This window comes from Cynara cardunculus (genome assembly GCF_001531365.2).
Source record: "Cynara cardunculus var. scolymus isolate 2C chromosome LG 2, CcrdV1, whole genome shotgun sequence".
Lineage (NCBI taxonomy): Eukaryota > Viridiplantae > Streptophyta > Magnoliopsida > Asterales > Asteraceae > Cynara > Cynara cardunculus.
In genome coordinates, this window is record NC_037529.1 from 11423120 (window position 1) to 11435013 (window position 11894).

Here is an 11894-nt window from a genome sequence, read left to right on the forward strand (position 1 = left end):
ATATTAATTAGTTTATTAGGATAAATATGTTTTCCTATTTTTTAGGATTAGGGTACGACTTTATTTAAGGGACCGGCCACCCCATTGTTTGGATTCATTCTAGTATTTTGATTCTTGTCGTAGACATTGGAGATTACTGGGTCTCGNGGTACGACTTTATTTAAGGGACCGGCCACCCCATTGTTTGGATTCATTCTAGTATTTTGATTCTTGTCGTAGACATTGGAGATTACTGGGTCTCGGATTCCAGAGTTTATTTTAATAAGCATCCGATTAGTGGTACTTTTGGCCGCTAATCTTGATTTTGCCAATTGATTCGTATCAATTACCAAAAGCAGATATCAGATTCAGGAAAATAATCACATTTTCTATTTCCCTTTATTATCCTTGCCCCAGCCGTTCCTGCATTGCATATATTTAAAACAGAAAAATGAGGGTTAGACCAGAAGGGTCTAGTGAGTAAATCATCTTCTTTGCAAACACAAGGCGATGAACACCAAATGTAATAAAGTATCTTTGCTCTGAAATATTTGTAATATAATCAAATAATGCAATTCTCAATGGCATATATAATAGAGTAAATTCAAGAACCTCAGTTCTTATTAAATAAATACATCCGCTTAAGGATCCAACATTCTCAATATGAAACAAATATTGTGACCAAGGCTTCTTAAATCATCAAACCATTCCTTTGTAAACTTTTAAAGGAAAGTTTTAAGGCGATACTTGCCCTTTATGACAAACCATTTTCCTCTTCTCAATAACATCTAAATTAATATTTCTAATAAGAATAATATCTCTAATTCATCAAGTCACAAAGAAATGATGATTCAAAGTTATTAAATCCAATTAGTAATAATAATAAGAGTTATAATAATATCCACATATGACAATGGCTCCCTTATTCCAAGTATACCTCTCTCTGATATGTCACTTTTATTCTTTCATCAAAACAGGGCTACTTATCAGAACAGACAAAAGTCACCACGTCTGAAGGTACTCATTCCCACTTCCAAGACAGAACCGACAAAAGTCATCACGTCTGGGGGAAATACCACTTAAAACATGTTTCATACTAAAACAGACTTACGTCACCACGCTTGGTAGAAACAGTTTTACAAAATCCACTTCCATACCAGAACAGACTTACGTCGCCATGCTTGGTATGAAGGTTTCCCAAAATATAGTTTCATACCAAAACAGACTTATGTCACCACACTTGGTAAAAACATTTTCCGAAATCCAGTTCCATACCAAAACAGACTTACGTCACCACGCTTGGTAGGAACATATCTTTTTATTTAAAAAGATATAAAATACCCCTTTTTATAAATCCATAATTAAACCCAGTAATAATTTACCAGATCATGAAAATTCCAAGGAAATCTAATACTTATAATTATCAAATATAAGTCACCCGGACAATGTTATCCGGATATACAATCCCGGACAACACTTGTCCCTTTTTATCCGATAAACAAATCCGGACAACACCTGGCCGGTTTATAACTAATCCGCTTAACACCTGTCCGATTTAAGACTAAACCGCTCAATATGTGATCGATTTAAACTAATCCGCACGACCCTTAAGCGATTTAAGACTAAACCACTCAATGTTTGGTCGTATTCATACTTCTCCGTTCAAAACCTTTGTCCGGTTTACATAGTTCAAAATTCTCACTAACACCCTAAATCGCACAACACTTAAGCGAACCCCTTGTCTGAATAAAAACCTTAACTGAGTAACTGATTCTTTCCAATAATAAGTAACATTCAAATAAAACCAGTAACAAATTTTATGCAAAAAGAGTTTAGAAATCACTCACCTTTAAGAATGAACTCAGATTTTAAAGAAGATAAGAAATACAAAAACCAACTTGATCAACACTAAATCTCCGAACAACTCTTCTATCAAAATTTCCAAAACTTTTCAAATGAGGCAAGAGAAAGCCTTTTTACCAAAAACTTTATATTTATACTCCCTATAAAGGAAAGTCGGCTGAAATAGCCAACACCCTTTATACATGTGTTCATGTAATTACATGCATACCCCCACAAACTTCATGCACATATAGTTACTCTCTCTCTCACACACACACATATATATATATATATATATATTTATATATTATGCATATATATATATATATATATATATATATCCCCATGCATAATACACACATATTCACATATTTAATCCATATAAGCATGCATCCATATAGTCAATTGTTTTACATAATAAATACCTTGGGTAATAATCAGAACCCGATTATCACAATTTACCAAACGCATACCGGGTAATCGCTTACCAGCAAAAAGACATCACCCTTGCTTACCTGATCGCGTAACATTCTCGGCCATCAAAATGAATTGTTGGTAAGCGTCTTTTACCCGGAAGCGCTTACTGGGTAAGAGTCTTTTCCCTCACCACCGGGTAAGACTGTCGGTGCGTGCTATGTCTCTTACCGGGTAAGATTCTCGGTCATTGCCATGTTTAATCGGTAAGAGCATAGTTAACGGATCTTAAATGTCATAATAGACTCTGTTTTATAGGACGTCAAAAATGACCAATTGGTTTAATAGACTGTTTTATAAAACTTAAGTTATATAATAATAAGTTCATAGGATGCTTTTGAACATCATAACAATTTTTTTAGGACATGTTTAAAATAAAGCGTTATATTAGGTATTTTATAGGACATTGTCCTATAAAAACAAGTGGTGTTAAATGATGTCCATGTACATTATTTTAGATATTTGACAAACTGGTATTTTATTGAAATTGCAGGAGCAACGTCCTTCCTCTATACCGAATACCAATATGTTGGCGTTTTCATGGTTGCTTTTGCGGTTTTGATCTTTGTGTTCCTTGGCTCAGTCGAGGGTTTCAGCACCAGTAGCCAGCAATGCACGTACGATAGCAGCAAGCTCTGCAAACCCGCTCTTGCAACTGCCATCTTCAGCACCATATCCTTTTTGCTTGGCGCAATAACCTCCGTAATATCTGGCTTTCTTGGAATGAAAATCGCAACATATGCAAATGTCAGAACTACCCTCGAGGCTAGAAAGGGAGTCGGGAAGGCTTTTATCGTTGCATTCCGTTCGGGTGCAGTCATGGGGTTTCTTCTTGCTGCAAATGGTCTCCTTGTCTTGTATATTGCTGTCAATCTGTTCAAGATTTATTATGGTGATGATTGGGAAGGTCTTTTTGAAGCTATAACTGGTTATGGACTTGGTGGATCTTCCATGGCACTTTTTGGCAGAGTTGGTGGTGGAATCTATACGAAAGCCGCTGATGTTGGTGCTGATCTTGTTGGCAAGGTCGAGAGGAACATCCCCGAAGATGACCCCAGAAATCCTGCGGTAAATCTTACCTTGTTAGACTATTTCTAAATGTTTGACTTTCTGACAGATTTTGAAGCATTCTTCTGGGGAAGGGGATGATATCGGTCATTTCGTTGCAGGTTATTGCTGATAATGTAGGTGACAATGTTGGGGATATTGCTGGTATGGGATCCGATCTTTTTGGTTCATATGCTGAGTCGTCTTGTGCTGCTCTTGTTGTTGCATCCATTTCCTCGTTCGGGAACAATCATGATTTCACTTCAATGATGTACCCTCTCCTGGTGAGTTCCGTGGGTATTCTTGTCTGTCTGCTCACTACCTTGTTTGCGACCGACTTCTTTGAAGTCAAGACTGTGAAGGAAATCGAGCCTGCTTTGAAAAATCAGCTCATAATTTCAACCGTCTTAATGACTATCGGCATAGCACTTATTAGTTGGATTGCGCTTCCTCCTGTCTTCACCATCTTCAATTTTGGAATCCAGAAAGAAGTTAAGAACTGGTAAACTTTGTTTCCTCTTCCTCTTTGGTACTGACCAAGACAAAATTGGTCTTTTAGGACGTCCAACCGTCATTGGGCGTCCGAAATTAACAGAGTAGTTGCTGGAGAACTATATGTCATATCTTACTATAAGTTGTTACGGCAAAGTTAGGTGACCTAACAAGTTCTATCAACAAAATTGAAACAACCAGATAGCACAAAGAAAAAGTAAATCGTCTTATTAACCTTTTTAGGACGCTTGTGAAGTTGTTGTAGATAGGACATGATTTTTTATCCTATAATAAGTCCCATTAAGTACTCTATTAGGAGATTCGTGTCCTAAATGACCCCATTTTTTGTAGCGGAGAGTAAGTGGTTTCGGTTCAAGCTCTTATGAATCTTTTATGCAGGCAATTGTTCTTATGTGTTGGTGTTGGTTTATGGGCTGGGCTTATAATTGGGTTCGTAACGGAGTACTACACGAGCAATGCATACAGGCCTGTGCAAGATGTCGCTGATTCTTGCCGAACAGGAGCCGCTACAAATGTGATATTTGGTCTTGCTTTGGGGTATAAATCGTGTATCATTCCAATATTCGCGATTGCAATCAGCATTTTTGTTAGTTTTAGTTTTGCTGCCATGTATGGCATTGCTGTAGCTGCGCTTGGAATGCTGAGCACCATAGCCACTGGTTTAGCCATTGATGCATATGGCCCCATTAGTGACAATGCAGGAGGCATAGCCGAAATGGCTGGGATGAGCCACAGAATTCGCGACAGAACCGATGCCCTTGATGCTGCTGGAAATACCACTGCTGCTATTGGAAAGGTACATTCTCAATATGTTCCTTCCTTCTAAGGGTCCTTTTATCAAACACTTATCGGACAAGGGCTTGCTGGCAAGAGACAATTTTTTCTCTTACCTTATTGGTAACATTCTCGACCATCAAAATTGATTTTTAGACCTGGCAAGTGCATACCTACTAAGAATCTTCTCACCTCACCGAATTTTCTCGGTCCTTGTTATGCCTCTTATATGGTAAGATTTTTGGTCCTTGCCATGTTCACACGTAAAGTAAATGACACCCGGTAAGAATTTGGTAAACGGTTCCTAAGTTGTTACTCTCCAAACCCTAAACAACCTGCCTCTTGTATAATCTTGAAAAAACTAGAAGATTAGTTTGTAAAATTGACTTCTAAAAATGGCAAAATGCAACAAAGTCCGGTTTAGTTTCAATCAGTGTAACGGAGAATTTTTTTTCCCAATCAATGTAACAAGGTTTTCTATTTTATACCCATTTTAACCGATACTGATCTTGTAACATTTGATGATGTGGATATCCGTTTACAAAAAGTTTACGAAAGGGTTAGGGTAAAATGGACGATAAATATGACATCTATGTTATCAAATATTACACAATCAACACATTATCAGTCAAAATTGTTAAAAAAGACAGTTTTGAAACTTTATTGTATTAAATAGGAAAATTTGAAGCTTCTTTAAATTGATTTGACAAAAAAATATTATTTGTTACATTAAATAGGAATTAAATCAAACTTGGTTGCAGTTTGATGCATTTTGCACTTCCATAAAATGTAATAAAACTAAATAGTCGATTTCGTAACAGGGCTTTGCGATAGGGTCTGCAGCACTTGTATCCCTGGCCCTCTTTGGTGCGTTTGTGAGCCGAGCCGAAATTACCACTGTAGATGTTTTGACGCCAAAAGTTTTCATCGGTCTGATTGTGGGTGCCATGCTTCCATACTGGTTCTCAGCCATGACGATGAAAAGCGTTGGAAGCGCAGCGTTAAAGATGGTGGAGGAAGTGCGAAGGCAGTTCAACACCATTCCGGGACTCATGGAAGGCACGGCCAAGCCTGATTACGCCACCTGCGTCAAGATATCCACTGATGCCTCCATTAAAGAGATGATTCCGCCTGGTGCTCTTGTCATGCTCACTCCTCTCATTGTCGGCATTTTCTTTGGCGTTGAAACGCTTGCTGGCGTTCTTGCTGGAGCCCTCGTCTCTGGTGTACAGGTAAAATCCGATCACGCTTTCATCTATTTCTTTCTCGTGCTTATAGAAGAAAATGAAGATTGTCAATTCTGCCTGTGGAATAGTTTCCTTTTTAGCGAACTCCAGAGCATCTCCAGCACATTCTCCAAAATAGAGATGCTCTCATTTCTTTATCCAAGCGTATGCTTGATTCTCAATTGTTTCTCTCTTCTTTCTATAATGCAGATTGCTATATCTGCATCAAACACCGGTGGTGCTTGGGACAATGCCAAGAAATATATCGAGGTATCATAAATGCTCGGCTCTCTCCTCTTTAATTATCCATCTATTTTTATGGATCTTTTTGGGATAAATTCAAACGTATCTGTGGGCATTGTCGTTTCAGGCTGGTGGTTCTGAGCATGCTCGAACACTTGGTCCAAAAGGGTCAGACGCCCACAAGGCGGCTGTGATCGGTGACACGGTTGGGGACCCTCTGAAAGACACTTCTGGACCTTCTCTAAACATCCTGATCAAACTGATGGCTGTTGAATCCTTGGTGTTTGCACCGTTTTTCGCTACTCATGGTGGTCTCCTGTTCAAGATTTTCTGAACCAATCTAAATTTGGTTATATTTTATTCTAGGCTACGATAGTTACGAGTCATTTAGCATCCCAATTTTAAAAGGTTTGGATCTGGAAGCAAAATTTTCCCACATGTAGAGTTGAGGACGAACCTTATATAGTAATACTAGTATATATATATGATAATAGTGGCTGATCTTATTAGAGCTGAACACTTCACTTGTAGCTCTGCTATTCTTTTTTTCTTTTACAATTACATGAATGATTCGATATCTTAATTCTTGATTACTGTGTGAAAGGATTCGAAATTCAAATAGCAGTCGGCTAATATTAGATAGCTTGCACAAATGCAACATATAATATAGTACATGAGATCTCGAACCTTAACTGGCATTGGGGGGGGGGGTCAAAATCAAGTGCAGAGGTACCCTCGAGATACATGCACCGATCATATTTGTACCTACGTAGTAAAAAAGTATCTAACACATAACCATGGACATCACAATCCATCTTCTCTGTTTCTAGCACAAGAAGATAAATGGTGTTTTCACTCAAATTAATGGCCTTAAGGACTCGTAATCGACTTCATTCCTATACCAAATTCTTTCATATCACGATGTGCTAATAGACAAGGATCAACTACAAGATTTGGGTTGAATTCTTATCTTGAATTCGTGAGTTCTGACTGCAACTCCGCAAAACGAGTGTCTACCCCAGACATTTGCAACTCTCTCTCCTCTCTCTTGGGAACAAACGGGAAGCAAATGAACTCTTTGGTTGTGCATTTCCCTGCGTAAATGAGTCCTGACCACAATTCCATTTGGTCTTTCGATATTTATTTCTCGTCCCAGTCCTCCTTCCTCAAAAGATGGGACGCTAAACAAAGTTAAGGAATTACTTCAAAGCTTAACATAGTGGGTTAAGAGATAATTGTGCAGCCACTTCCGACTCAAGTGACTGGTTTCCCTCTCAACCTACTTTTACTTCAAAAAATTATAATGTAGGTCCTTGACGGTCAAGAAGTGACAATTAGTCCATTAAGACGGCATTTGGTACAAAAACCAGACTAAGTTAGACCGGATAGGACTAATGTCTGTCTAGTCTTTGACACAAGTAGGACTGGGCTGGACAAGTTGCCATCAAATGTCTTTTGATGATTTTATATTCATATAGTGGTTATAAATTACACAAATTAAGTAAATATATAAATAATTCTACTTATATACATTTTGACACAATTTTCATATACACATATACACAAACACATAAATACATACATATATCCAATAGAACTAAATTTGAATGAAGAACTTGATATAAAAGATGGTAATTTGTAGGAACCTGATTCGTACAATGGAAACAAACTATGTTTTATTCGTTTGGAAGGTCATTGGCGGAGGCGGTAACAGTGGTGGCCGAAGACCGTGTAGGTTGTTGCAGCGATAGTGGTGGTTGCGGTTGTCAAAGGAGGAGGTGGTGGTTGAGGTAAAGGTGGTGATTGATATGGTGGTGAAAATGGAGGTAGTGGTTGTGGCGGTGATTTTGGTGGTAGTTGTGGTGGTGGGCAGTGAAAGTGGATGGTTGAAGATGGTAGTGGCCATGGGCAGAAGGGGCCGGTGGTCGACCATGGATGTGGTGGTTGCGGAGGACGTGACCTCTGTCTGACGGTGGTGGCATCTGATAATGGTGGATATGGAGGTGGTGGGCGGTGGTAGTGGTACCCGATGGCGGTGGAGGTGGTGATTATGGTGGTAGTGACCATAAAACCAAATACCACATTATGGTTAAACCAAATAAAGGTAGATTGGTAATTATTTAGTTTTGTCCCATCCTTGTGATTTTTTTTCTACCTATTTTGGTGGAACAAAAAAGATCGTTTTCATCCCACCAAGTCCTAGGTCAAGCAAAAACATGGAACAACCCTTGATCAAGCAAAAAAAATCATCCAAGGGCTACGAGAGGATTCCTACGGCTCTCACGAACGATGAAAGTTCCTACATTATCCCATATCAAAACCAAGTTTATAATCTCTACGAATATTGTTCCTCCAAGAAATGTAAACACTTTGACAAAAGCTATAATCCTAAATATACATGTAAATGTAAAACCAAAAAGAAAAACATTGCGACGTAAATGATGGCATGATAGTTTGTACGACATTCACATCATAGGTATCTTCTATATGGGTGTTAATATAAACATGCCATATTTTATTCTTTTTCTAAATTCTGATGAAACATATTAATATGCAATTGACATATATAACGCAGTCGTGAAAGAAAAAAAAAAAGCTTAAGGAACAACGAAAATACCATCTTGTTAAATCTTGCAAGCATCGATGGCTCTCCTGCCTTGCTGGTAATTCTTGAAAAAGAAGTCGGCAGTAAATGTGACGTTCTTATATAACCTTGGTGTTTCATCCGAAATGAGCTCATCCACAGGTCCAATGTCCTTTTCGGTTTGGGGCATGCAGAACATAGCGACAGTCATCCTCTCGTTTTTTGAGTTTACCAATACCCTATGCACTGTGCTCTTGAATATCCCATTACTCATTATCTGCACATTTTTGTAATCAAATAATGGTTGAGCAAATTAAGTGCAAGTTTTATGATCCAACATTACATTATGAATATAACTATAACCTACATGTCCAATCGAACTATAAGCTAAAAGTCTTATTAGGATATGTGGAATCCCTTGAATATCTCTCTAAAAGTGCCCTTTTAGAGAAAGGAGGTTCCTAATACATATTCTGATGGTCCATGTCTAGCCAATGTGGTACTCTGGCCCAATTTGTGAACTATTAAAATGACGGTATTTTTTGCCCATTTTTGCCATGAAAATAAAAACGTAGCACCAAATTCACGAGACATAATAAAATATACAGCAAGGAACCATGGATGTCAGGAAACTACTGTTATGTCTTTGGCCTTTTCATATATCCTGCAATTTGCTACCACTCTCCGTAATTTTCCTTTAACAAGAACTAGTGAACTATGTTATCACCACTTCACATTTAAGCCTAACCTGGCATGGTAGCAGGTTTCTTGCCTGATATTCCCAAATTGTTTAGCTTGTTTTGACTTTTGAGGTCAAATTAAACAGTTTCCAAATTCAAATTCGTATAGATTCTGTCAAAATTCTAACGACCAACATTTTTAATAGTACCAAGTATTTTCTGTGAATTTTAATTTTCATATCTAATTTTTCCATTACTAAAAAAGATCCTGAAGAGTTCTGGAATAGGAAAATATAATGTTTGACCTCAAAAGTCAAAGTGCAAGTTAAACTTTCGATGACTTGAAACAAGAGCTGATGGTTTCCCATAAGCCTTGTGCCCGTCTTGATATCCAAACAAATCTTTCTTGATGAATAAGATTGATTTGGAGTCGTCACAGTAGCTGGAAAACAAAAAGGATTACCTCCATTTGATCACCAACATTGATGGTGAGAGCATCACGAACAATAGGAACTCCAATCCACTTATCATCTTTCAAGAATTGAAGGCCTTCAACCTCTTTGTCTTGCAACAGAACTGTGATTGCGGAACCATCAGCATGTGGCTTGACTCCCAAAACTTTATCAGGCCATTGACAAGGAGGGTAATAGTTAAATCTTGCATTCATTGATGATTTCGTCCCATATTGGTTCAAGAAGCAATTTTCCTCCAAGTTTAATGATCTAGCCAGGGCCTTAAGGACAACTTCGTTGATCAACTCTATTTTGGAGCCATATTCATCAAGAACCTCCCTGGGAAATCAGAATTGCATAACAGGTCAGTCCTAAATCAACATTTCAAGTCAACTCTTACAGATACAGAGTTGGCTATTATAAGGGTGAGTAAGATATGGTTCTAAACTTCTAATGGCTGCTCCTTGAGTAAGAAAACCAAACCAGGTATAATAATAACTGAATTTTCAATTTTTTCACTTGCTGTTTATAACAAAAGGACTTGGTATTCATATGTTTTCACTTCTCATAATCATAGCAATTCCATCTTTATTGTTCACATGAGGTTGGATTTTGCAATTTAAGTTCCAATTATTGATGATATTGATTCTTCAAATCTATCCAATCATGACTTCTATTTGTTAACATGAAAATTTTAACTATGCATTTCCAAAATTTATTACAATAGAAGTAATATCACTTGTCAGTTAGTGGTTATAAGTCGTGACTCGGGTTAGCTGTTAGTTAGTTAGTTAGTTGATCTAATGTCCATATAAGTAGGTGTTGTATCTGTTGATTACTCAATTCAAAAGGTGAAAGATTACCTTTCTTCATCCTTCATATTAGAACTCCACAAATACCCTTTCAATCACGATAGATACTGAATGAATTTTGTGATATTGTTATAACCCGATTCAAGAACTTTCTTACTTAACTTCCAAAAGGAAAATGATACAAGCATTTTATACAATAATCTCCTAAGCATAGTGTAACACCCTAGTTTCTTTATTTGATAAATCTCAATATTTAATCCTTAAATGCAAATATTTATGAGTAATTCAAGTACTCTAGCAGCTGTTACATTTAGTGAAACATCTTAATTATAAGACTAAACAAGCTAGTAATAAGTTGTTAAGGCTAGAAGTGTGTTGGCAAGTCTAGTAAGCATGCCTAAGCAATCTAGTGATGAGTTGTTAAAGCTAGAAGTATGTTGGCAAGTCTAGTAAGCATGAATAAGCAATTTAGTGATGAGTTGTTTAGGCTAAAAAATATGAGTTGGCAAGACTATTGATTACAAGACAAGTCTAGGAAGCATGACAAGGAGTACTAGAAGCATGAGTTGTATAGATTCTCTTATCCTTAGAGATGAGTTGTCTAGATTCTCTTATCCTTATTGTCTATATTCTCTTATCAATGAGTTGTCAAGATTCTCTTATCTTTATAGATGAGGTGTTAAACTCTCGTAAGAGTACAATCTTGAGAGCAAAAAGAACAAGTAGTTAATGCAATGAATTTATCTATAAATAGGGATTGAAGGGTTACTATTTGTGCATACCAAAAAAAGAAATCTCTCTATATATACATAATTAAGATTGAAGAAAGGAATCAAAGGAAAAAATAGGCAAAATCAAGGTAAGTACTTATGTGATACATGCATGCAATATATAAAAGTATTATATGCATTACAAGTTATGTTGGCATGCTTGTTTTACATGAAAATATTGATACACATACATATTCAAGATATGCATGATGACATGTTCTAATACAGGTATACACACAAGACATGAAAATCATTTACATGTTACCATATGTGTTACACAAGGCATGAAATTTTTAACATGTTATGTATAACCATAATCTCCAACGTACGATATATTACGAGAAGAGACGTCTTGCAAACGAACATTATAGGGCAACCTTTTATAGACCCCGGGGGTTAGCAAACCTCAAGACAAATATGGTATACATGCATGTGACAAATGAGATCTCAAAAGAATGTTTTATGCATGATAAAGAATAGTATTTTATGAATGATAAT

General features: G+C 37.0%; 3 protein-coding genes across 6 annotated transcripts in view; 1 reads left to right on the forward strand and 2 right to left on the reverse strand.

The window, feature by feature from the left end:
• The window catches only part of LOC112506832 (pyrophosphate-energized vacuolar membrane proton pump-like), a 12265-nt gene extending 5833 nt beyond the window's left edge, over positions 1-6432 (forward strand). Inside the window, exons 2-7 of the mRNA XM_025111129.1 lie at positions 2789-3363; positions 3465-3844; positions 4234-4651; positions 5451-5861; positions 6066-6125; positions 6226-6432. Coding sequence (XP_024966897.1) covers positions 2789-3363; positions 3465-3844; positions 4234-4651; positions 5451-5861; positions 6066-6125; positions 6226-6432 — 2051 coding nt within the window. The remainder of the gene's footprint in view (positions 1-2788; positions 3364-3464; positions 3845-4233; positions 4652-5450; positions 5862-6065; positions 6126-6225) is intronic.
• LOC112506831 (protein SRG1-like) overlaps positions 1-11894 on the reverse strand; it is a 19723-nt gene that overhangs the window by 4396 nt on the left and 3433 nt on the right. For 2 of the 4 annotated variants that reach the window (XM_025111125.1, XM_025111128.1), the window contains exons 3-4: positions 9826-10153; positions 8526-8959 (exon numbers count right to left, since the gene is read on the reverse strand). In XM_025111125.1, coding sequence (XP_024966893.1) covers positions 8723-8959; positions 9826-10153 — 565 coding nt within the window. In that variant the 3' untranslated portion in view covers positions 8526-8722. Of the gene's footprint in view, positions 1-6411; positions 6429-8525; positions 8960-9825; positions 10154-11894 lie in introns of those variants that run through there. The other 2 variants (XM_025111126.1, XM_025111127.1) reach the window with 2 other exon arrangements.
• On the reverse strand, positions 7791-8165 carry LOC112505898 (formin-like protein 14). The gene has a single exon (XM_025109939.1). The coding sequence runs from the start codon at positions 8163-8165 to the stop codon at positions 7791-7793; it is 375 nt and encodes a 124-aa protein (XP_024965707.1).